This window comes from Protopterus annectens, chromosome 2.part1 (genome assembly GCF_019279795.1).
Source record: "Protopterus annectens isolate FY-2018-M chromosome 2.part1, PAN1.0, whole genome shotgun sequence".
Lineage (NCBI taxonomy): Eukaryota > Metazoa > Chordata > Ceratodontiformes > Protopteridae > Protopterus > Protopterus annectens.
In genome coordinates, this window is record NC_056729.1 from 923,914,680 (window position 1) to 923,942,323 (window position 27,644).

Below are 27,644 nucleotides of genomic sequence, written 5' to 3' on the forward strand. Positions count from 1 at the left end.
ACTCTCATTCAGCTGGAACTCCCCTAACAATCCTGCAGGCCCAATGGCAATACCACCCTTCATTATTTTTCACAGAGACAGGGTTCATTAAGGACCAACCCTACTTTTTATGCAAAAGGTGGTAGGTAGGGTTTCTTAAATCAAATTCATTTGCCTGCTTTCTTCTTCTTCCCCAATCCTGAGAATAAGGAGAATGTTTGTTGTTGCAACTTCAACATTCAAAAACAACTTGACTACTGGACAGAATTAAGTAGGTAGAAAGTCTGAACAACTATGGTATTCTACCCACATGTTATGACTGCAGTTGCATTCTTGAAAAGGACATAGTACAGTTTTGTATTTATTGCTCATTTATTTGTTTGGAATCCTGTTTTTTCTTCCAATTTTACAGCCAGCCTTCAGGCACCTGGCATCTGGCATCTGGGGGCAGAAACACTGACATCTACATTTATGGTAGGTACAAAACTGTACTTTTCCATTAGTATAAGTCTTTACTTTTTTTTGTGTTAGCAACATAGAGAATGGAAGAGCTACATTGTTGTACTCTTGCTATGTTAAACAAGTTTAACATAGAGAGATATCTTAAAAAAGCAATGGAGATCTTCCTTTCTCCGTTCCTTTTTTTAAAGCTGTCTCGCTATGTTAAACTCGTTTAAAATAGTAAGACAGCTTTAAAAAAGGGAATGGAGATCTTCCTTTCTCCGTTGCTTTTTTTAAAGATATCTCGCTATGTTAAACATAGCGAGACAACTTTAAAAAAGCAACAGAATTCTTCCTTTCATATGCATGCGCAGTACATCAGAATTGCTCCAGGATACCGGGCAGCACAGAGGCATTATACAATGCCATTATTTAAGAAAAGTAAGTATTTTTTTCTTAAATAATGTCATTGTATAATAGCAATAACCCACTTCTGGGTGTAGGTAATGCTGGATTTACCCACAGTTGGCTTTGTTTGGCCACTCAGGCTTCGCCCTCCTGACCAAACCACACCAACCGTGGGCAAATCCAACATGACCCACACCCAGGCGTGGGTTATTGCTTAAATAAACTATGTACAGTCATGCTAATTGCCCACATTAAGTATGATATTTAACTTTGTATGATAAAGTGAAGAAAGATTGAAAGAGGAAGAACACCACCAAAACACACACATAGAAACACAAAACACACACCTACATTCATGGAGGCTCTCAATAAAAACCTGCCCAAGCAACAGGGCTCTCCAAAGCAGAAATGCAAGCAAACTCAACCTGCCCAACACAACTCAAATGACACATAGCCCATAATCTCAGTGTGCCACTCAACCACATCCCATAAGGCATAACAACGTACCCAACACTCTAGTCATAGGTGACTCTATAGTCAGGCACACTGATGTTCCACTCACCAGGCTAAACAAGGAGAAAGTTACTGTCAGCTGCCTGTCAGGTGCCAGGATCCGCCACATAACACATGCACTCAATTCACTCCACAACAAGTACAAATATGACTCTGTCATTGTCCATGTTGGTGTGAATGACCTCAGACATACCTCCCTGGACTACATGAAAAGACACGTGGAGCTCTCCGATCTTGTAGCCCAGGCAAGTATGACCCTAGCCCTCAGTAGCATCCTGCCATCACCCAGAATGATACCACAGTGTTGTTGTCTTTCAGCTTTTCCCAGTTAGGGGTCGCCACAGCGGAACTCCGGTCCGCTAATTATTGGCAGGAGATTTTCATGAACGCCGAGGTGCCAGCTCGACGTTCAACCTTCAACGAAGGCACGCCCATTTATGCATGTCTTTCGAACGCCCACCCAACCATGGGGAAGACATGCAGACTCCACACAGAAGGCACTCCCCGCACTCCAGCCGAGAATCGAACGGGAGAACCTCTTGCTGTGAGGCAACAACACTACCGCTGCACCACCGCTGAAGAAGAATGATACCACAGTAGAAGGACAAAACCATTTTGTCCTTGTACTGTGGTATCATTCTGGACAAAATGATTGACTTCAACAATTGGCTAAGCTTCTTCTGGTGTCATTTTACTTGATCCCCTTAAAATGACACCAGAAGCTTAGCCAATTGTTGAAGTCAATCATTTTGTCCAGAATTATACCACAGTACAAGGACAAAATGATTGACTTCAACAATTGACTAAGCTTCTGGTGTCATTTTAAGGGGATCCAGTATTTGTCTGCCTGGGATGACATGATCGACAGACCACGATGCTTTGCCAGAGATGGCCTGCACCTGCCATGGCCTGAAGCTCAATGCCAAAAAGTGCATTGTCATCCCCTTTGGTAAAAACTCTGTACCCATGAACTACCACATAGGTGGTAGTCTACTTAACACCAAAAGTGTGATGAGACCTTGGGACACAGGTGAACAGTAGTCTCTCCTTTGATAATCACATTGCCACAGTGGTCAGGAAATCCTTCTACATGGCACACCTCATCACAAAAGGTTTCTCATCCAGAAAAAAAGAGGTCATTGTTCCCCTCTACTCATCACTCATTAGACCCATTATAGAGTACAGCGCCCCTTTTGGTATGTACCTCACAAGACATCTACAACAACTGGAGAGGCCACAGAAATACCTCACAAAGAGGATTACTGGCCTCAAATAGATGCTTTATGCAGACCATCTCTAAAAACTCCAGCTTTACTTCGTCACATATCGCCTACTCAGAGGCGATCTCTGCCTAACATACAAAGCTATGTCAAACCCAGAGCTGTTGGACATGCTCCACTTAAAGAAATCCCTCTGAGCTACACGCTGTAGGGACCTAAACCTTGTCATCACAGTAAACAGAACATGCTGGAGGGATAGATTCCTGCCCCAGAGACTTCCCATACTCTGGAACAGACTACCTATATATGTCAAACAGGTCTCCTCATTAGCACTCTTCAAGAAAAATCTTGATGATTGGATGGAAATAGGAAATTCACCCCGGGGATCACTTCTGTGGCTCCGCTCGACAGGGGCACAGGAAAATAATTTTCTTGGGTGGCGAAAGCCAGGGTACCTTTTTGGCTAGGCTTATATAGGCCCTAGGGCCATTAGCCTAGTACCTACCTATGAACTTGTAAGCCCAGATAGAAACGAATCATGTATATTAAAGGGATTTGGTATAGCAAGATAAAAAAAATTAAAGACCAACCCCAAAGTCTTCACAGAAATTAGGAAATATTAATATGAAAATAAATTGAACAAGGTGTCCCAGTATTCAGTAAATTGTGGGTGGCGTTTCTGACAGTACATTAGATGCTTGTGGGCTAATAAGTATGTTATAGCCATTTGTCTGAACTCTTTCCATGTCATTACAGCCCTGTCTTTCCAATTTAGGGTGATACAGAGTTTAATTAGAACAACTACAGTGATTAAAATATGATTTTGTAATTTTGTTAAGCCTAAAGGAGGAATGTGTAGCATAGCAAATTCCCAGGAAATGGTGGCCTTCTCATATCCCATTTTTTGTAGTTGAACCCTAAGCGAACACCATAACTTATAGGCACATTTGCAACAACAGAAAATATAAAAGATGTCAGCATTTTGGTTATTTCAGCACTGGCAGACTAGGGAAGAGGATGGGTCAAATGTATTAATCTTGGCTGGAGTGAGGTATGCATTGTTCAAAATCATTAAATGGGTGTAATATAGCTTTTTTTTAAGTTGTTTGAATGGAGTAGGTAATTTGAGTTGGGGAGACTGATGGGTTACGCTTAGTCCAGTAGTTGGAGAAGAGTGTTTCATTTATATCACCCCCAGATTTTGATCTCTATTGGCAATGATACGCTTATATGCTTTTGAAATAATTTTATTTTTCCTTAACAGAGAGGACCATAATGTATTGCATGTATTTATTTCATCAGGAGCAGGATCGAGGTCAACCCAAAATTTAGCACAAAGCTCTAAGTTGTCTTAAGATAATGGTGTAACTTTTGGGGAGTTTTAACTCTAGGCTCATTGCAATAAGTGACTGCTTCCTATATTAATAGATATCCAGTACAGTTTTCTCCTTTAAGAAGGGGTAATCAATTAGGTTGAGCATTTTGTTATTGAATTTAAGGTTTGGATTAAGATGGAGAGGTTGTAAAATGCTGAAGGCACTGGTTAGCTTAAGTGTGTTGAAGAGTTTTTGTATACTGATTATTTTGCTCTTTATAGAGGTATGCAGTTTAATATTTTGACACTCACTTTCTAAGCAAAGTATTTCCAGATGGCTTTCTCTTTGCATTCAGTTTTGTTGTTCCAGCCATGACAAAGTCCTCCAAAGAATGTTAAGACTCCTGTGTTCACACATTTACTAAACATTGCAAACTGGATACTTTTTTTCAGAGCCAGAGCTGGTTGGTTTCCCTAGGGTCGTTCTGCAAGGCATTCTGGATTCTGGTTCATCTCCCTCTACTGTCTTTTCTTGAGCTTTAACAATAGTCCCCAAATGTAATAAATACTGCAGCAGTGATGTTATGAAGCTATGAAGATTACTGTAAAGTTCTGTAGGTAACCTACCATAACAGCAAATGTTCAAATAGATCACTTTTGCAGTTCATATACCCTCTCTTCACCCCCCTTCCCCATGATCTTTACCTTAGCTGAGGCCAAGTCCCTTCTCCCTCTTATTTTTTCTATTTTTGCCTTTTTTTTCTCCATGACATGGCTAGATTTAAAGTTTCAGTGCAAGAAAGCTCTGAGCAGGTACCCACATAACTAAATTTTATGATAACTACCTGACACAACTTTGTTTTATGTAGCTATTCTTTATAACTGCAGTCTTTGAAAGTATCTCATATTGCAGGCAGTGGCTTTGTCTATCTTTTTTTTTAATAGAAGAACTCCCAGAATTGTATGGTTATGTCTTGTTCTTAAAACACTTGGAAAAAACAGCAAAGGAGATGATAGGACTACCTAATATGTGACTGAACATCTCAGCTGTGTGGAGGTAGTCCTTCATATGCCTGTTGAAAGAAAAAATTGCAATGGTATAATGATTCATCTTGCATTTCTTGTGATGCCATGCAGAAAGATTCTTTATTCATATTCTGATCTCAAATATACGTACTATCTTTGAAGATCACTTAATAGAAAACATTTTCTTATAAGATGACTACTTTAATTTGAAGTCTTACAGACAGTAGTTTTATTTTCCTGGACAATTTCACCTCTTTTATCTTCCAAACAAGAACATTCTTCATACATACTTAGTTGGAAGGAAGTAGAGAGGAGAGGAAAGCTGCTCATATTTTGCATCATTTGATACTTTGACGCTAGTACATGTGTAGTGCCAGTAGGGGATGTCTGTTTTAACAGTAACTCTTTGAAGAAATATATTTTACTTCCATATGAGTGAATATTTCTGCATGTGTAGCTTTTTTGATCCAGTTGTCCTTAAAAGTCATTTGCCTTAGAATGTTTCTTAAGTAACAGTTTTACTTCTGTTTGCACTCTAGCCAGTAGTTTTCAAATCTCTGATCGTTACCATATTTTTACTTCTTATCTTGATAAACCAAATTGATGTTAACTGATTCTTAGTATGACCCGCACATATAAAAGCAAAAGGCATCTACATCTCCAAATTGATATGTATATATTAATTTTAGGCAAACTTCCTTCCTGCTTCATTCTTCCAGTTTATGGGATCATTCATTTCTGCAGTAGATAGTGGGCTGCTGTAATAAAGTTGCTTGCTAACGTTTGCCAGTGAGTGACTGAACTGGTCTGGTTGGTTTAGTCTAAGTACCCTGGCATCATGCTGCTTGCCTATGATCTTTATAATTTTTCCTTGCCACTAGTAATTGATGAGTACAGTATCATGAAAAATGTATTTGAGGAAGCATCTGCATGCATCCAGCTTCGTACAGGTTGGCTTCTGACTTTGTCAGTTAGAGCAGTCATCCCTATATTCATAAAACATAAGGGTGTACTTACCCCTTCTTTCATTAGTCCAGGAGCTTAGACTCATTATGAACATGTTTTTGTCTGTGTCTGTAACAGAATCAAAAGTTTGATTCTTATTCTTAAACAAATTTATTAGATTTTTATTCTTATTGTGTCACTAATCCTGTTTATAGAATGAAAGTCCTGAGGCAGAACCTGACTGTGACCCTGTAGCCGTGAAAGCTGCACAGAAGCTGTGGTCTGATCGCATGTCTCTGGCTGGCGACATCTTCACAATAGAAATGCAAGACTATCTTCCATTTGGTACGTAATGGAAATGTTTAGTTTGCTAAAAGTGAAAATAAGCAGGTTTACAGTAAGTGTGTTTATTTTGTAAAACAAGATAAAATCAACAGATTTGCAACAAGTACATTTATTTTGTAAAACAAATAACTGCCATTGATGATATTACAGGTGCTGCAACACTGGGTATTACTGTAGCCATTTGTTTTTTAAATAACATTGTTTAATACAGAATCGTATGATGCATATGAGACCAATAATTCTGACTCCTGAATCCAGTGCTGGTGTTGTTGAACTTCACAGAATAAAACCAGATCTGAGATTGAGACATTATGTTATTCACGGCTGTGGTACACTTAGCTACATGGGTTATATACTGCCAAGGTTATATAAAACATACAGCTTCCAAAGCTTCAGGACACCTTCCACATGCCCAAACTGTTATTCAGCTCGAACTAAGCTGACAAGACAGGTTTGGGTGCCAAGCCCTTCACACCTTTTCTGCTGTTGGAGAGCATTCCTGCATGGTCTTTTGAGTATTGATTGTCAGCTTGTGCTGTTGGTTTGCTAGATAGATAAGGTCTCTTTGTGGAGAACCTTCCACATTAAAAATGTATTGATTTATTCTACTCTTCTGCTTAGGCAAGTTATTTTTAAGCTATGAGTGTGTATTTTAATGGACTGCCACAAGATTTAACTATACTTTTAAATAGGAGCATGCTGTTTTCCTGTCAGTTTAGAAGTTGTTCAAAGTAGTTGAAAAACATTTTTCTGTGGAGAAATTGTGTATATTTTACTTTATTAGCTGACAAAGTATTTTAAATTGCTTTTTACTGATTTTATGTGAAAAATTAACTTTTAACAACTTTAAACTTTTACCAGCTTATGCTGCTTCTTTTCCACAGGAAGAGGCATCATTTTCAGCTTGACCATGGATCAAGCCACTAGTTCCACATTTGATCCTTCTTTCAGCCATAAAATGAAAAAGGTGAACAAACAGCTTTTGCCACCAGGGGTGTAGCTAGGATTTTCATATTTGTACTGACAGCTCTCAAACTGCTACCCCCCCTCCCCAGCCAAGCTACGGCCATTCTCGCAATTCACGGTTCGCTCTTTTAGTGTCGATGAAGAGGCATTCGCTGTAATGCCTCTTCAGTAATATAATATAAATTCACTCAAACTTGGTTCCTTGAATTGAAAATTAACCTGAAATATCAGTTCTTTGAAAAATGCAGCATGGTAGTTGGGGTAGAGACTTTATGCTTTTGTTTTCTGTAACTAAGGTACAGGTTTTGAGCTTGAGTAAATTACTAACCACCTGCTACTACTAACTAGGATGTTTCATTCACACACACACCCCTACCTACCTCTTAGTGCAAGAAATATGGACAAAGCCTAAAATAAACAGGGACAGATATTAAATAATGTTCTCGTGAACTTAGAAAGTTGCTAGAATAACAGGATTTGTGCTAGTATGAATTTTTCTAAAGGACATGAAGTCTGAAGCTCAAATGTCTGTCATTATTTAGCAATTTCAGCCTTCAATGATTTTCTAGAAAATCACAAAATTTATGAGGAACAGACAAAAAATATGGGGCAAAAATCTGGACATTCTGAAAAATTTGGACAGTTGAGAGGTATGCTACCCACCACACACACACACACACACACACACACACACACACACACACACACAAAACCTCTTACAGCAACAAGCTCATAAATAAAACTGAGGCAAAGGCCCAAAAATAAGGACATTTTTTTTTAAATATTGCTCTTATAAACTTAGAAAGATAATAGAATAGTAGTAGGTCTTGCATCAGTATGAATTTTCTGAAAGGTATGAAATCTGAAACTGAAATGTCTGCATTATTTTCTAACTTCAGTCTTTAACAATTTGCCACTAAACTGCAATTTTATGAAAAACGGACCAAAAATGTGATGCAAAAATATAAAATTGCCAGACAATACAGATGGGAACCTGTCAAAGGAGGGACACCATTTTAATATGAGCACAGTTAACTTAGAGCAGCTGACAAAATTAGAGAATCTACATGCATTTCTGAAATAAAAGTAATGTATAACTCTGATCATTACAGCTATTTATAAAAGTAAAGTAAACCCTCTATGTTTTCTTCCAAAATTGATATTTTGTGGAGGGATCATTAGGGGAAGAGCAACATTTTGAGCCAAAATCAGGGACAGTTGAGGTTTGGCTATGCCTACTTCTATAAAGCAATTTGCATGTACCTCTCAACCTGTTAATGTAATAAATCTGGACAAGGCCAAATATATTGAGGGAACATATAAACAGTACTAAAAATTGCTCTTGTATAAACTGGGACAGTTGATAGAACAGGTCTTATTTTAGCATGCATTTTTCTGAAGGTTATAAAGTCTGAAACTAGTGTGTCATTATTTAGTGACTTAATTCCTAAATCATTTGCCAGAAAACCACAAATTGAGGAACAAACCAAAAATAAGAAGCAAAAAATCTATTCATTCTTTGAAAATCTGGACAGTTGGGAGGTATAGTTCAGCTGGGGCTGTCTGTTTGCCGCCCTTCCCCCTCACAAAACCATGGTCGAATGGAGCCTCCCCCTGCAGCCATTCCAATGATCCATTACTTTGCTGTTTCACTCCATTTACCATAAACACTAATGTGCATACTGATTTACTTCTATGATGATTTGAACTTCATTTGAAAGTTTTATTTTGCATTTTACAGCACAAACACTAAGACATCTGCTAAACAAACTTGGCATTAAAACTTCTCTGCCCTTGAAACTCACATTCATTAAAACAACATTAAAACCCACATTCAAAGAAAAATACATTTTACCCGTGGCAGATAAAAATTAATTCTGGGCTGCTTTTAAATCATAGGCCCCTTGCATATGAAACATACATGTGCTCTTTGATGCACCTTCCTAATGCTTTGAACATTTTTCCAGTAAACAATGAAACAAAACTGCCCAATTCAGAACATTTCCATCATAAAAGTCTAGTCAAACTTCTACAGTCCACCATTATCAGTAAATAATATGCACAATCTCTGAAGTAGTAAAAAAAGTCATCTAAATAATTCCACGTTAAATAAATCTAACTAATGAAGAGGTTGCTGCTGGCAATCACCTTTATATTTCATGACTTCACCGAAAAAGTGTCCGATGCCCCTGAGGAATAAATTGCCTAAATTACATTAATAATAAGCTAGTAATATTGCAATAGGAAATGGATGGCAAACTGATAACAGGCTCATAGTTAATGTCTTAACTTTCAGTACAGCAGCATTCACCCCTTATGGGAGTAGAACCAACAACCTTCTGCATTAAAAGCAAGCACACAACATTTTGTGCTACTAGCAATGTGAGCTGACTTGGCATAATCGGCACTAAACTTCTCTTCCCCTGCAGCTCTCAGTTCCTTGTAAAATCTACGCAATACTCAACTACATCTCAACTTCGCAGCACAAGAAGCTTGGAAAAAGCCAAATTTATTGGGGTGGGTCAAAAGGGCAAAAAACAGGAACACATTAAACATTGCTTGTATAATCTTGGAAAGCTGCTAGAATAAAATGCTGTGTTACCATCATACATTTTACTGCCAAGGTCACTGTGCAAAATAGTCAGAACAACATACCACTATGCCAAATCACCTGCTTTGTGAAAGAGAGGAAGACTGGAACTTACATGGCTATCATTTAATGAATTCAGTTTTCACCATAGCTGTCAACCTCTTAGCACAAAACACCTGGACAAACCCAGTAATGAGGGAATACAGCCCTCAAACATATTCAGTGAATTCAGTTCTTGCCATAGCTGTCAACCTTAGCACAAAAAACCTGGACAAAGCCAATAACAGGGTATTACAGTCCCAAAAATAAGGACAAATTTCAAATAGTCATAAACTTAAAAAAATTGCTATAAAAAGGTTGGTTAGTATATATTTATTGCTAGAATAAAAGTTGTTTTACTATGTCACAAACACGATGCAGACTCCACACAGAAGGCACCCCAGCCTAGAATCAAACCAGAAAACCTACAGCTGTGAGGCAACAATACTGCCACTGCACCATCAAATATGTAAGGAAGTAAACATTCAGAAACCTGAAGTCTGAAATTTAAATGCCTGTCAATTTGTTAATCAGGACAGTCTGACTTGGAACAAAAAAAAACACAATTCTCAGCAGAGGCCCAGGAAAAAATAATGCAGACATGTCTTTGTAACATGGGAGGACACAAAGCAAACCCACACAAACACAGGGAGAAGATACAGAACCCCCCCCACCACCACACACAAAGAAGGCACCCCAGCCAAGAACCAAACCCAAGAACCTACAGCTGTGAGGCATCAATTCTACGTTGCTACCACTGCACCATCAAATTTCAAGCATTGCAATATTTAAAAACCACAGACACATACAGACATTGATCAGATCAAATATGAGGCAAAAATCTGCAAATTTTTTACAAATGGTGGTGGGTAGGGAATTCAGGTCTTTAACACCTGCATACGAGGTACAGGGTTCAAGCCTGAGGTATTCCCTACCACACCACCATGAGTAATCACACCAGTACAACATCCCACCTGGCACACACACACACACTCACACACACACACACACACACACACACACACACACACACACACACACATGTTTAACACCCTACCTTGAGACCAGCTCGGGAATCAGAACGCTACCTCTACCTCCTCGGAAAGCATCACCAACCAACCCTCCATGCAGTGAGACCTCGGGAATCCTCCTCTCCATGACGTGAGACCAGCTTGGGAATCAAAAACGAAAGTATTTAAAACGCACGCTACCTCCCGCTCAGAAAGCATTTGGAGCTCCACTCCATTCCTACTGGCTGCCTAAAGCGCGCTGACGTCATCGTGCAGTAAAGCGTGAAAATAAAGATGATTTAAAACGAGCGCGAAAATAAAGAAAGTTTAAAATGCTACCCCCCCTTCTACATAAGTTGTACTGAAATCAGTACAATGCGTATGCCTCCCGACGTCCCTGTTTGCCACCATAGCAGGCTAGCAGTTTGCCTCAGCCACAGGTGGGTGGCGCTGCTGTGGCTGGAACTGGTTTCTCAGACCACTCATCTTTTAACCTGGGTTATGGACTGGGGGGGGGGGGTTAGCCACATTCTTTGCAGCTGTTTGGATCCTCTCATAGGTTCATAGATTAGTACTAAGCTAACTGCCATTGCGAGACATTTTAAGCCTAGCTAATTATCCCTTGTGAGACTCAAACCCCACACCTTGTGTTTGTAAGGCAAACACCTTAACCATTAGGCCACCCCCCAACCTCTCAGTGGGGCAAGGGAGAGCCACTCATCAGTCTTGGGAGAAGGAACAGTGAAGACTTAACTGTTTGGTCAGAATGTTGTGCCCATCCCTGGGAAAGCTGCCATTGCAGTCAGTAACACGGCCCCATTTTCCTGTCAAAAAGAAATAGAAAACTAAACACGCATCTACTCCTACTCAAATTTCCGTAGACCAGGATTAGTTTACTGGGTCTGGCCCAGGGTTTAATTCAGATTACTGATCCTTCTTATAATGTGGTTTCTGGTAGAAGAAAGAGAGACGCCTCTTTTCCTGAAGAGATTCAAGATTTTGAATCTGGACAAGAAGATGAAGGGACAATGTAGGGTTTTCTTCTCAGTTTTCTGATTCAGACTCAGAGGAGAGCTCAGTTTGATTCTTCCTGTGGGAGTTTCTCTTTCTGTGAGACTATTTTCAGAATGTGCCAGTGTTTTCCACAGGAGAAAAAGTACAGTTTTGTACCTACCATAAATGTAGATGTTCGAGGATCTACATTGCTGCAGTCATAACCTGTGGGTAGTCCGCTGTCCTCGATCGGCCCGAATACCAAAGAGCTGGGCTGGCGTCGGTCATTGTCGCCTGGAGCTGACGTCAGTACGTAGTAGTACTTAAGCGCATGACCAACGCCATATCCTCAGTCTTTCTTGCCCCAGATGTCAGAAGGCCTAAGAATGAAAGAAGGCCAGAGCCAAAATAGTAAACACCCAACCACAAACCATAGAGGGGAAGGAGGGAGGGATAATTGGACTGCAGCAATGTAGATCCTCGAACATCTACATTTATGGTAGGTACAAAACTGTACTATGTTCTTCGTCTCACATTGCTGCAGTCATAACCTATGGGTAGAATCCCAAAGCAAAGGAAAAAGGGAGGCTGGCAAACTAAATAGCACTAGGAGCTGCTAACATGCCCTGTAAAACTGCAGTGGCAAACCCAGCCTGGACTTGGAATAAAGAGGGAGATGGTAATGCTTAGTAAAAGTGTGAACTGAACTCCAAGTAGCTGCCTCCAAAATATCCTTAGTAGCTACCCCCCTCAAAAAAGCAGTAGATGTGGCAGTAGCCCTAGTAGAATGAGGCCTGATCCCAGCAGGAACATCCTTCCCATGATGAGAATAACAAAAGGCAATACATTGACCAATCCACTTAGAAATAGTCTGCTTTGAAACAGCCTTCCCTTGTGAACCCAGAGCAAAAGAAACAAATAACTGTTGACTCTGTCTGAACTCTTTAGTTCTGCTCAAATAATAACGTAACTGTCTGTGGATATCCAAAGAATGCAAGACTTTTTCCCCTTATTTTGGGGATCAGCATAAAATTAGGCAAATGAATAGACTGGTTCAAAGCCACATTAGAAATCACTTTAGGCATAAAAGTAGGGTTAGTTCGCAAAAGAAACTCTATCCTTATGGAATATCAGAAAGGTTCAACTGCCATGACTGCTTGCAATTCAGATACCCTCCTAGCCGAAGTAATGGCCAACAAAAAAGCAGTCTTCCAAGACAAAAAACTTAAATTCAGACAAAGCTGCAGGTTCAAAAGGAGGTAAAGTAAGCTTCTCCAACACAAAATTGAGATCCCAGGAAGGAGTGGGAGCTCTACGTGGGGGTCTTATATTCTTTGCCCTCTAAGAAATTGTTTGAACAAAGGGTGAGAAAATAAAGGAGGGTCACAATCATAGTGAGCAGAAATGGCTGCAGCATGAACCTTCACAGAAGAGAATGACAAACCCTTGTCCAGTAATTCAGTAAGATACTGCAGTGCAAAACTCAGAACAGGCACTGAAACATCAAAGCCCTTTGCTGTGCTCCAAAGAAAAAATCTCTTCCATTTATCAGCATAAACTTTTCTAGTACTAGGCCGCCTGGCTTCCAAAATGACATCTAAAACCTGTTGTGGAAGCTGAGACTCCACCGGCTTCATTACAGGATACGCCAGTCTGTTAGATGCAGGGAATGCACCCGAACATTGAGAAAATGATTGTTTGACTGGGACAACAAATGAGGAACCTGTGGCAAAGGCCAAGGAGGCTCCTGAATTAAACTCCTCAGTAGAGGATACCAATGCTGACGAGGCCAATCTGGTGCTATTAGAATCATGCAAGGCTTGTCCCTCCTGGCTTTCAAGAGTACTTTGGGAAGAAGAGGCAGAGGGGGAAAAGCATAAACGTGAAGGTTGTTCCAACTGAAAGATAGAGCATCCACTTTCCAAGCATTTGGGTGGAACAACTTTGTGCAAAATGTTGGCAGTTGGAAATTCAGAGGAGAAGCGAACAGATCTATGTCTGGAGTTCCCCAAGCCACGGTCCACTGTTTGAATACCTGAGAGTCCAGTTTCCACTCGTGGGGATCCACAATTTGCCTGCTCAATACATCTGCTAGGGAGTTCTGTGCTCCTGGCAGAAACCGTGCTTGAAGATTGATGTGCAAACTCAGAGCAGTCTCCCACAAAATCATTGCTTGTCTGCAAAGAGGGTAGGAATGGGTTCCCCCCTGCTTGTTGATGTACCACATGACTGTTGTGTTGTCTGTTTGAATCAACACCTGTCCCGGCTGAAGTAGGTCCTTGAAGGCTGTCAAGGCAAATTGGACTGCTAACATCTCCTTCATGTTGATATGCAAATGTAGTAGTTTGGGAGGCCACGTGTCTTGTATCCATTTTCCATTGAAGTGTGCTCCCCAAGCCAAGTCCGAGGCATCCGTCGTTAGTATCTGACTCGCCTCTGGTCGGATCACAGAGAGTCCCTTGTTTAGGTGACATTCCTGAGCCCACCACAAGAATTCCTTCTGGATGCAAGGTATAATCCGAATAACAGTGTCCAAACCGTGGCAGTGTTGAGTCCACACACTTTTGAGATACCATTGTATCTTCCTCATATGCAGTTTGGCATTGGGAAGTACTAGGATGCAAGATGCCATGAGCCCCAAGGCTTGAAGGACTGTCCTTGCAGTCAGCCTGGACATTACTGATAACTGCTGGAAGTACAGATGAAGAGATCTTTGTTTGTCCGGGGTCAGAAATGCCATCTGAGAAGCTGTACTCAGTCTCACACCCAGAAAGCACATGTCCTGAGAGGGTACTAGACTGGACTTTATTTCGTTCACAGAATACCCTAGGCACCTTAAAACTGCCATTACATACTGGAGATGTTGTAGTAACTTGTCCTTGTTTTGAGCAAGAATCAGGCAATCGTCCAGATAAGGATAGATTTGTATTCCTCTCTGTCTGAGGAAGGCAATCACAGGAGCCAGAACTTTTGTGAATACCCTGGGCGCAGTAGATAAACCAAAGGGCAATGCAGAGAACTGATAATGAGAAGTACCAGCCCGGAATCTCAGGAATCTCCTGCAGCTGGTTCTGATAGGGATGTGAAGATAGGCCTCTTTGAGATCCAGGGTTACCATCCAGTGATCTTTGCCTAGCATAGGCAGAAGTTGTTGTAGAGTTAACATCTTGAACTTTGGGATGTCTAGGTAGGTATTGAGAATGGACAAATCCAGAAATGGCCTCCAAGTGTTTCCTTTCTTTGGCACTAGGAAAAGGCGGGAATAAAACCTAGGCCTACTTCTGACGGAGGGACCACCTGAATTGCCCCCATCTGCAAAAGTAAAGAAATTTGCTCCTGAGCCTCCATCCTTTGCTGAGGAGGCACATCCGGCATGCCTTTGAAAGGAGGAAAGGTGTGAAAATAAAACTTGTACCCTTGATTTATTATATCCAACACCCATTTGTCCTGGGTGACCAAATGCCAGTTTTGCTTGAAAAGTCCCAACTTTCCTCCTAGAGGAGCTGCCAGTAAAGAAGGGTCTGGCAGCGGAAGATACATGTCATTGGGTCTGTTTACGAAAGGGCTGACCCCTGCCCTCACTAGAAGACTGTGCAGGAGAACTCCAAGTCCTAGGTCTGAAAGAACCCTGAGTGTGGGCTCTGCCTCTACCACGTCTAGACCTGCCCTTAGACTGATAATCCGAAGAAGGATAAGACCATCCCTAGCAGGGCAATTCCTACTAAACTTAGGGGGCTGCACCTGCATAAAATCCTTGACCGCCTGCATAGACTTAGCCTTATCTTCCATCTTTTTCAAAACTGATTCCACAGGAGGACCAAAAAGTACTTCCGATTGAAGAGGAGCATCCAAAATCCGAGCCTTAACATGCTCTGACAAATTTTGATCCTTAAGCCAGGCATGTCTACGAATAACTGAACCTGTAGCAGCCACCCAGGATGTAGCCTGAAGAGCATCGAAACCACACTGTAAAGAATGCTTGCCAACTTGATCTGATGCATGAACCAACTCCTGGAGTTCCTTACACTCTATACCCTCAGACAAAGCATCCACCTTAGATTTCAATTGACCCAACAAAAAGTTCTGATACTTCAGCATATGAAATTGGCAATTCAACGCCCTTATAGCTAATGTAGATGAGGTGTATACTTTTTTCCCCCACCTATCTAAAGCTCTAGAATCTTTATCCAAAGGAACAGGATTCTTAACCACAGAAGCCCTAATACCCTTGGACCTTGAATAATAGTTTCCGGATCAGCTCTAGGACTTTTGTACAAATACTTATGAGCTTCTGGAATTCTATAATATCTGTCCGGCTTAACAGGGGCAGGAGGCAAAGAATCAGGATTAAGGGAAGATTCAGAAAAAACATCCTGAACAACATCTAAGACAGGAGGAATAGCCAAGGGCCTATGCTGTGGTAGAAACAAAAATTCCCTAAGCCTCTTCCGAGAATCTGAAAAATCCTGGCCTTCCCACTTAAAATGTTCCCTCATGGAATGTAAAGTCTCAGAAAAAGAAAAATCCTCTGGAGGAGAAGCAGAAGGACAGGAATCCTCTGCATCCAAGTCTGAATAAGAAGGGAAATCCTGAATTTCCTCAGCTGAGGAATCAGTAGTCAGAGGAATGATCCATTCCCTCTAAATCTGCCTCCACCCTAGGCCTTTTCTCTGGGGGGGGGCATAGAACTCCTGATCAAAGTAATCAAGTCCTCCACCATTTTCAGCATATGTTTTTTAGGAACAGGGGCTGAAGAGCTAGAACCATGACCAGGGCTAACAAGACAAGGTTTGGCCTTAGCATGGCCTTTAGTCACTGAAGTAGAAGGCCTAATAACCTTCTGTAAGGATGGAACTACAGACACCTGAGAAGCACCCTCAGCTGGGCCTAAATCCGGAGAGGCCAACTCCTGCAAAAGTAAAGGTTACCCCCTGGGATTCAGCCGAACCCTCGGCAGGATCCATAGATTCAACCGGCGTCCGTAACGGACGACTCATCCGGTTTAGACTTCACCGATTTGTCCCTACACTTTTTAGCGGTAGCGGGCGGAGGATCCGACGGCATGTTATAATTACACCGTTTACCAAACACAAGCCTGGCACAGTCTAATCTCCTTTTAATGGTGCGCTTATTAAATCTAGCACAAAAGCGACACCCGACCACGTCGTGCTCAGGCCCCAAGCAAGGAATACAGAAAGAGTGATAATCCCTATGAGGTATCTGTTTCCCACAAGAAATGCAATTATTAACTTTTTCTGACATCCGGAAACTGAGGCAAGAAAAAGACAAAGATTTCCCCAACGGGGTACTTGGCCCAACTTGGTCTTCGGTCTGAAACTCGAAAAAAGACAATTTCAGAACGCCGAACGGCACTCGCAAACGCTGCTTCTGCTTCGGACCACGCAGCAAGAAAGACTGGGGATATGGCGTCGGTCATGCGCTTAAGTACTACTACGTACTGACGTCAGCTCCAGGCGACAATGACCGACGCCATCCCAGCTCTTTGGTATTCGGGCCGATCGAGGACAGCGGACTACCCACAGGTTATGACTGCAGCAATGTGAGACGAAGAACATCTGAGGTTTCTCAGTTCCTCGGAAAATACTATGAGCTGTTACAGAAGGAATTTCCGGAACCTGTACCCATTCCTCCAGTTCTATCAGCTTTGGAGGATGCATGTGCCACTGTCTGTAATTTTCCTGATAGTCAGCTTGCTGCCCTTAAAAAGGCAGATAGAATGCATAAAATTCCCCAGTCTTTTTTAAGTTTTTATACAGTCATCCCAAACCTGACTCAGCATCTATAGCTTTAGTTAACCTTACTGCTGCTAAACATTTGGATACTTCAGTCCTACTTTTTTCAGACAAGGATGAGAAGATTATTGATAAGTTTGTTTGTGTTTGTGTCTTTCGGCTTTTCCCAGTTAGAGGTCGCCACAGTGGAACTCCGGTCCGCTAATGTGCCGAGTTACCAGCCCTGACGCACAACCTTCAACGAAGGTACGCCCATTCATGCTTGTCTCCACGCAGAAGACGCTCTAGCTGAGAATCGAACCGGACAGTGTCTTACTATGAGGCGACAACGCTACCGCAGCACCACCACCGCGGAGAAGATTAGATTAAAGTATGGGATAAAAATGTATGTTTCTGTAATTCTGTAACTTTGGTTTTCGCAATCTTGAATAATCAGGCTCATCTGTTAGTTTATTCTAATTGTGAACTTAATGAGGAATGTTTGTCTGCAGCTTCCTCTTGCAAAGAAAAACATCTGCTTTAAATAATTTAGTTTCATCCATTTTATATGTTGCATTTGATTATTTTACAGTATGCATTTATTGCTCAGCTCATAATTCTTCCAGGGCTATAACTACTGGTTTTGGGCAAGTTTGCCAAGCTGCATTCTCAGAACCTCACAAATGTTGTGAAAAGTGAGATTTTAAATTCTTCTTTGGATAGAGATTTAGTTTTTGTTCCTCTGCTGCAGAGGTGATTAAAAAGTGTGATGAAAGGGGTAAGTTGATACAGGGAACTGCTAAGATTTTTCAGCTCTCCTTTTCCAAATTTTCTAAGGAATTCTGTAACCCTTCATCGAATTTCAGCAAAAATCAAAATAAACAATCTCAAAAGATGTGGATAAATACATGTTTAAGAAGAAATGGAAGGGGGTGGTCTCAAAGAGTGATAGAATTAGTTCTTCCTTCCCAGGTTGGGGAAGATTTTAATTCAGGGATGATTTTAGAGCCAAAGAAATATGCTTGGAGATCGGTTCTTGATCTTTTACTCCTAAAGCTTATATGTGTTCAAAATAGTGTCATCCCCCCCCCCACAACCTACTATATCAGTAAATAAATTGTTATGGTTTCTATAACTCCTAGCAATAGCAGCAGGAATCATCACATTGTACTAGAACTGTTTTGCTCAAACAGAATTTATCCTGCATCTTACTAACTTCTTGGTATGTACAATACGCTACAACTTAGTACTATGTAGTTTGCAAATTCTCTCATACTTAGAAATTTTTTTTTAGGAATCATCACATTGTACAAGTACTGTTTTTGCTTAAAAATGAAATTATCTTGCATCATACTAACTGCTCCTTCTAATGTACAATACTGTAACTTAATACTATGTAATTTGCATATTCTCTCATATTTTGCAAATTTTCTAAATCTTGTAACTTCTGTCACTATATTTGTATTTTGTAATTTGAACTTTTATATTTTTGTATTACTCTGGAGCTTTTCTCCCCAGGACTCCATTGAAAATAGGCTCCTCTTGGCCCAATGGACCAGCCAGGTAAACAAATTGCAAATAAATAAAGATTCCTGGTAACACTACATTTAGATGCTTATTATCTCATCCCTATTCATCCAGACTTCAGGAGTTACCTAAGGATGTTCATCGTGTTTCACTGTTGCAGTCATCACTGTAGGGTTCTTCCTGCCGGCAGGCAGCCCTCGGTCAGCCAGAATCCCAAAGTCTGGATCCGGCGTCGGCTGTTCAGTCATTCTCCCTGACATCAGAGCACTAGGAGTACAAAGCCACCAGCTGATGCCATGTTCTCCAGTCTTTCTTGCCGTGTGGTGAAAGCAGTTCGCAAGTGCCAGTCGGCTGACTCCTGACATTTTTTCGTGCTTCAGTCCGAAGACTTACTTCTTCTTCTCAAAGCTAAGTACCCCGTTGGGGAAACTTTTTTCTTGCTCCAGTCCGATGTCAGAAAAAGTTAATAATTGCATTTCTTGTGGGAAGCAAATACCTCATAAGGATTTCCATTCTTACTGTATTCCCTGTTTAGGCCCTGACCACGACATATCTAGTTGTCGGTTTTATGCTAGATTTAACCAACGTACAATTAAGCGGAGGTACGATTTTGCTTTTCACTACTTTGGCAGGCGATTTAATTATAAAATGTCGTCGGACACGCTTCCGACTACCGGAATTCACAAACGACGCAAGGATAAGGACAGGCCTCCGAGGTCCAAATCAGACAATTTTTTACAAGCAGAGCCAGGTACAGGTTCGGCCGTCATCAGTGAGGTGCTTTCGCAGCCCCTGTCGTCGGTCATTTCAGAACCGATTGCCAAAACGGACTCCCACGAGGAGCCAACTAGGCCTTTGAGTACTCCAGCTGCAGGACCTTCGGACAATGCTCCCTCGGATGGGTCCGGAGCCGCTGTGCAGGTACCGGCTTCCGAGGGGGTTTTCAGGCCTACACAGCTTCTGATAAAGGCAAAGACAAAGACTCCTTCTAAATCTAAGACACCAGTCCAGGCCTCTTCTGATCCGGGACCCAAATCTCAGAAACAGTTACTTAAAATGGCGGAGGATTTACTAACCATGATTAGGGGTTCACATCCCCCTCCACACAAAAGGCCAAGGCAAGAATTGGATTATGAATCTTCTGATCAGGCATCTATTTCTTCAGTGTCTTCCGCTGAACAGGAATATACTTTCCCTCCTTATGAGGATTCTGATGCTGAGGAATCCATTCCATCAGCTTCTCCCCCTGAGGATTTTTCTTTTGGGGAAACTTTACATGATATGAGGGAACATTTTCACTGGGAAGGACAGGAGTACTCTGAATCTAAGAGAAGACTTTGGGATTTCCTTCTTCCCCAACATAGACCCCTGGCTATTCCCCCTATTTTGGATATTGTGGATGATGCCTTTTCTGAGGCTAATTTAACTCCTGACTCCTTTCCTCCAGCCCCTGCTAAGCCCGACAGATATTACAGGGTCCCTGACTCACAACAGTTCCTTTACAAAAATCCTTCTGCTGATCCAGAAACCATTTCTCAGGGTCCTAAGGGGGTTAAGGCTGCCTCTGCTAAAACCCTATTCCGACAGATAAGGATTCTAGAGCTTTGGAGAGATGGGGCAAAAAAGTGTACACTTTTGCTACTTTATCTATTAGGGCTTTAAATTGTCAATTTCATATGCTAAAATATCAGCAATTTCTACTGTCTGTTATGAAACAAAAGCTAGGTACCATTTCTGCATGTGCAGATAATGAGGAATTACATGATTTGATACATGCAACTGAACAAGTGGGGAAGCGTGGTTTACACTGTGGTTTTGATGCCTTGGAGGCTTCATGCAGGGCGGCTGCCTCTGGCACAGTCATTAGAAGGCATGCTTGGTTAAAGAAGTAAAACTTACCTGATCAAGTGAAAGCAAAGTTACTGGATGCTCCTGTTCAGCATAATGTTTTGTTTGGGTCTAAGGCTGAAGAGGTGATAAAAAAAATGGAGGATAAGGCAAAATCCATGCAAACGGTTAAGGATTTCTTACAAGTTCAGCCCCCAAGATTTAACAGAAATTGGCCAACTAAAAATTGGTCCTTTCCCAGCTCAGACAGGCCTCAGAGGGGTAGATATAGGCGCTCCAGAGGGAGGGCCCAAGCACAGACCTCTTACAGATCTAGACAGTGGAGTGCTTCCACCCCCAGGGGTGGAGAGGACAGACCTCAATCTGACAGAAAACAGACTCCATGACTCCCCCTGCATGGCCCCAGGAACTTCTCTCCTGGAAGCCCCTCTAGGAGAAAAACTCTCTCTTTTTCAACAAAGTTGGACTTACATAACCCAAGACAAGTGGGTTCTGGATGTAGTTTCAAGAGGTTACAAATTCCACTTTCATACTTGCGAAGACCAAATGGATGGCCAGACCTACCAAAACACCAATGGGCAGAGGCATTAAACCAGGTGGGATCCCTCATGGCTATGAGGGCCATAGAACTGGTTCCGCAATCAGAGGCTTTTACTCAAGGCTCTTCCTAGTTCCCAGAAAGCAAAATTCATGGAGACCCATCCTGGATCTCTCAGTCCTAAACACCTTCCTGGAGATACCAAAGTTCAAGATGCTTACTCTGCAGCAGCTCATGCCAATGTTGAGCAAAAATGCATGGATGGTGACATTGGATTTAAAGGAGGCTTACTTACACATCCCTATCAGACAGGAGTGCAGAAAATACCTCAGGTTCAAGGCCGGCTTGAAACATTACCAATTCTCTGCGCTGCCCTTTGGCTTGTCTACTGCGCCCAGGGTCTTTACCAAGTACCTGGCACCAGTAGTAGCTTATTGCAGACTCAAGGGAATTCAAATTTACCCTTATCTGGACGACTGCCTTATTCAAGCGGACAGCAAGGATGTCTTACTCCAGCACCTGGAATTTGTTCAAAATCTACTCCAGTACCTGGGATTCACTGTGAACATAAAAAAGTCAAATTTGACACCCACACAACAGATAACTTTTCTGGGTGCTCTTCTAAACACAACAACCCAGATGGCATTCCTGACATCCAAAAAACAACTGCAGCTGGCTTCAACTTTCAAAACCTTGGCGTCAGTAACTCAGCTAACTGCAAGGAAACTCCTGCAGGCTTTGGGTTACATGGCCTCTTGCATCCTTCTCATACCAAATGCAAGACTACATATGGGAAAAATACAATGGCACCTAAAAAGTGTATGGTCCCAGCATTGCCACAGTCTAGACACACAGATTGCTGTCTTGCCTTGCCTACAAAAGGAATTCCATTGGTGGACCCCCTCCCCCCCAAAAGAGCAAGTATCTGTCCCAGCAGAGGGCTGCCTCCCAAACATCTCTGATGCTCAGGTGAAGGCTGCCCTCTCCAAAGCAAAAAACACTGCTTCCATGGGACCAGATGGCATCCCAGGTTGCGTCCTACATGAACTCCAAGAGGAACTAATCCCTCAAATAAAACAGCTATACAATCTCAGCCTCACTACAGGATATGTGTCCACAGAATGGCGTACAGCAACAGTGGTCCCACTCCACAAAGGTGGAGCCTCTACGGACCCTGGAAACTATCGCCCCATAAGCCTGACTAGCTTAGTCTGCAAGGCTATGGAGAGGATCATCATGGAGCTCATAAACAAAGACATTGAGGACCTACAGACACTAGATCCTACCCAGTTCGGCTTTGTCAAGGGCAGATCCTGCCTTTTGAACCTGGTTGACTTCTTGAAACAGTCACCAAAGCCATAGATGAAGGGAAGGTAGTCCACACAGCCTATCTGGACCTTGCAAAGGCATTTGACACAATACCCCACTCGGGCATCATAGATAAGCTATCCAGCTTAAATATAAACTCCTATGTCACAAGATGGGTTGCAAACTGGCTCAAAGACAGAACCCACAGAGTGAGAGTTGCTGGAGCCATGTCAGACTCGAAACCAGTCACAAGTGGCGTCCCACAGGGTTCTGTCCTGGGACCACTCTTGTTCGGTATATACTTTTCCGTGGTACAGGCAAACATGGGAGGACTATGGCTCACCAAGTTCGCAGACGACTGCAAACTGGGCGCCATAATCAACTCTCCAGCTGACACAAACATCCTTCAAAAAGGTCTCACAGAGACAGATAACTGATGTCAGCGCCATGGTCTAAAGCTAAATGCCAAAAAATGTATAGTCATACCCTTTGGCAAAAACAATGTGCCCACAAATTACCACATAGGCGGAAACCCATTAAGTACAGAGAAAGTTATTAGGGACCTGGGGACCCAAATTGATAGCAATCTCTCCTTTGAAAACCACATTGCCAAAGTGGTTAGAAAGACCTTCTACATAGCCCACCTCATCACGAAGGGTTTCACATCTAGATCAAGAGAGGTAATCGTGCCCCTTTATTCATCCCTTATCAGGTCCATCATAGAATCCAATGCCCCTTTTGGGATGTACCTTGCCCGACACCTGCAGCAATTAGAAAGACCCCAAAAGTATCTCACCAAGAGGATCAGGGGTCTCAAACAGATGCCATATGCTGCTCGGTTAAAAAAACTCCAGCTCTACTCAGTTGCATACTGCCTACTTCGAGGCGATCCATGCCTGACATACAAAGCTATGTCAAATCCAGAATTAATGGACATGCTCCACCTCAGTAAATCTAAATCCCTTAGAGCCACACGCTCGAGGGACTTGAACCTCAGCACAGAAATAAATAGAACTTGCTGGAGGGACAGGTTCATAACCCAGAGGCTCCCTTCGCTCTGGAATAGAATTCCAGTTCATGTGAGGCAGAGCACCTCACTGAATCTCTTCAAGAAAAATCTCGATAGGTGGATGGGGGATCGTAGGTTTGTCCCAGGGATTACTCCCGTGTCACTATTAGACAGAGGCACAGTAAACTAAACCTTAAAGGGCACAGTGTATTCAAATCAAGGGGTGGAGTAAGCCATACAGAATCAGGCTAGGCTTATAATTGCCTCAGGGCAGATAGCCTAGTATGAACCTATGAACCTATGACCATGGCATGTCTTCACAACAAAGGGAAAGCCTTCAGTCTGCCTCCAGCCAGCCAAGTGTTAATCACGGGCACCTCGGATTATGCATGGGGAGCCCACTTGCAGGGAAAAGGTCTGCAAGGTTTTTGGACAGAGGATCAGAAGCACCTACATATCAATTTAAAAGAGATGTTAGCTGTACAGAATGCCCTCTTGGCTTTCAGGGATCTTCTACAACCAGGACAACTACTGATATGGACAGACAACACTACAGTTATGTGGTACATAAACAAGCAAGGGGGTTCACACTCCTTCCCCCTTTGCAGACTAGCCACGACTCTATGGAACACAGCTCTAGCTTGCAAAGTGGATCTACAAGCTCAGTTCCTGCCAGGAAAACAAAATATTCTGGCAGACATCCTGAGCAGGAACCTGTCAGACCCACATGAGTGGATGCTAGACACCCAAATATTCAAGATGATTACAGAAGCCTGGGGCTGCCCGGACATAGATCTATTTGCATTCCCCCCCTCAACCACCAGTTACAGATTTTTTGCACAAGGACATTTCACAAGCTAGCATGGAAAGTGGAGGCACTATCATTCAGTTGGAGAAACCTCTCGGGGTATGCCTTTCCGCCACTACCTCTTCTTCCACGGGTGTTACTAAAGATCAAGCAGGACAAGCCCAAGATGATGATTTTACTGGCCCCAAATTGGCCTCGTCAATTTTGGTACTCAACACTGATGAATCTATCCCAGGAGCCTCCTTGGATTTTACCTCAGATTCCAAATCTTTTGTCCCAACACCAGGGCCAGGTTCTGCACTCTCAAAAACTCTCAGCCTGGCGGATTCAGGCACTATGATTAATTCTTTCCTTCCCAAACAGGTCATGGATGTCATCTTAGAAGCCAGACGGCCTAGAACTAGAAAATCTTATGCAGGTAAATGGAAGAGATTTTGCACCTGGATGCATGCTCAGGATTCGGATCCTCTCATCCCTAATATTCCACTGATTTTACTTTACCTGACAGACATGCTACATAAGGGTTTATCTTTCTCCTCCATAAAAATACATGCCTCAGCTATCTCTGCACATTACAATACAGATCCTCCAGTCTTTTCGCATCCACTTCTGAAACAATATCTCAGAGGAGCAAAGAATTTAAGGCCCCCTAGGACACCACCTATACCTGCCTGGGACCTCAACTATGTTCTGTAAAAACTCACTCTGCCTCCTTTAGAGCCTGCTGCCACATCTGATATTAAGTATTTATTATGGAAGACAGCTATCCTACTTGCTTTGACTTCAGCCAGAAGAGTCTCGGAGTTACAAGCACTCATGGCTGTGGAACCTTATATTATTTTTCACCAAGATAGGGTGTCTTTAAGGACTAATCCTACTTTCATGCCTAAAGTGATTTCCAAAGTGGCTTTAAATCAAACTATTCACCTGCCAACTTTTTTCAATAATCCACAAAATAAGGGGGAAAGGATCTTGCATTCCTTGGATGTACACAGACAACTTTGTTTTTACCTGGACAGAACCAAGGATTTCAGGAAAACAGAGCAACTGTTTGTTTCTTATGCAACAAATTCCCAAGGCAAAGTTATTTCAAAACAGACCATTTCTAAATGGATTGCTCATGGAATCAGATTTTGTTACTCTCATCATGGAAAGCAAATCCCAGGAAAAATAAGGACTCACTCTACCAGAGCTGCTGCTACTTCAGCTGCCTTTCTCAGAGGAGTACCTACCAAGGATATTTTGGAAGCTGCAACTTGGGAGTTCAGTGCATACTTTCTCTAAACACTATAATCTCCCTCTTTACTCTAAGTCTAGGGCAGGCTTTGCTTCTGCAGTCTTGCAGGGACTTCTAGCCGCCCCTTCTACTCTATAACCACCACCCTTTATCTCAGCTTTGGGATTCAACCCTACAGTGATGACTGCAACAGTGAAACACGAACATAGTACAGTTGTGTACACTAACCATAAATGTAGATGTTCGAGTGTCTTCACTGTTGCAGTCTGGGTTACCGTCCCTCCTGCCCCCTCTTATACTTTCATTAGTGTGGTTTCCTACTTCACCCTTCTTTTGAGGTGTATTTGCTACAGGGTATGAGGTTTGTTGTATGTTATATTTTTGTTTTACTATTAACCTTCACTTTTGGGCACCTGACATCTGGGGCAAGAAAGACTAGAGAACATGGCGTCGGCTGGCGGCTTTGTACTCCTAGCGCTCTGACGTCAGGGAGCATGACTAAACAGCCGACGCCGGACCCAGACTTTGGGATTCTGGCCGACCGAGGGCTGCCTGCCGGCAGGAAGAACCCTACAGTGATGACTGCAACAGTGAAGACACTGGAACATCTACATTTATGGTAAGTGTACACAGCTGTACTTTTTGTCTGTCTGGATCACATCATCAGTTCTCTGCTTTACCCACCCTTTCGACTATCCTCTGTACAAAGAGTGTTCACAAAATGTTTAGTTCCAGGTATAGCTCATTGTAGGCTACAGGATATCCACATATGTCCATATTTATACACCTTAATTGTCTGTGTAGAGTCTTTTTCAAAGTGTCAGGAATCTCTGACTTGGGCGAGAGATTTGTTACACAAGCTGGGATTCTAAGAGAATATTCAAAAATCTTTTTTAGCTCCTTCATATTGAATTGTGTTCCTGGGGTGTCTAGACACTTCAGTTCAAAGAGCTTTTCTTCCACAGGAAAAAAATAGCTTTATATATAGATCTGTTTCTAAAGTTTTCCACTCAGACTTTGGTAACTGAGAGTGGATACCTCAGAATTTGGGTCTCATGGCATTTATGTTTCTCGTGATACCCCTGGCAAGACTCCACATGAGAAAGATATAATGGTATCTGAAATCTGTTTTGTCCCTGCACCAATGTCCTTTGTCTTTTCAAATCCTAAGGCTGGGGTATGTCAGAAGAAAAATCACTTGTTGGAGACAGCAAATTTCCCAAAACACCTTTCTCCCTCCTTGCTCCAAAACAGTCAGTCATCACAGACACCTTGGACTTTCCTTGGGAAGCAATTTCAGGAGAGATAAAAGTGCAAGGTGTGTGGGGCACCAAGGGCAGGTACAAGCACATAAGTATGAAATAAATGCTTACCCTGATCAAAGCACTCAATTCTGAATCATCTTTAGTCACTCAGACCTCTTCAGCTCGTTACAGACAATGCTACATTAATGTCATACATCAACAAGCAAGGGGGGGCAGGTTATACCCCCCTTTGCAGATAGGCCATATTATATTACCTTGGGCATACTTCTCAACTGTCCAGATTTTTGCGGAATGTCCAGATATTTGCCTTGTATTTTTGGTCTGTTTCCTATAAATAGTGTTTTTCTGGCAAATCAGTGAGGATTGAATTCACTAAAAAACTACAGACATTTACGTTTCAGACTTCATATCTTTTAGAAAATGCAGGATTACACAAAAGCTTTTATTCTAACAGCTTCTAAATTTAGCAGAGCAATATTTAACATTTGTCCCTATTTGTAGCCCTTTGACCCCCATTAGTTTTGGCTTTATCCAGAGTTCATGTACTGGGAGGTTGAGAGGTATGAGCCTGGGATATAGCTT

At 42.1% G+C, this 27,644-nt stretch overlaps 1 protein-coding gene across 1 annotated transcript in view; it reads left to right on the forward strand.

Moving 5' to 3' along the window:
- Positions 1-27,644, forward strand: part of TRAPPC11 (trafficking protein particle complex subunit 11) — a 2,455,228-nt gene that overhangs the window by 1,437,660 nt on the left and 989,924 nt on the right. Inside the window, exon 17 of the mRNA XM_044062556.1 lies at positions 6,063-6,192. Coding sequence (XP_043918491.1) covers positions 6,063-6,192 — 130 coding nt within the window. The remainder of the gene's footprint in view (positions 1-6,062; positions 6,193-27,644) is intronic.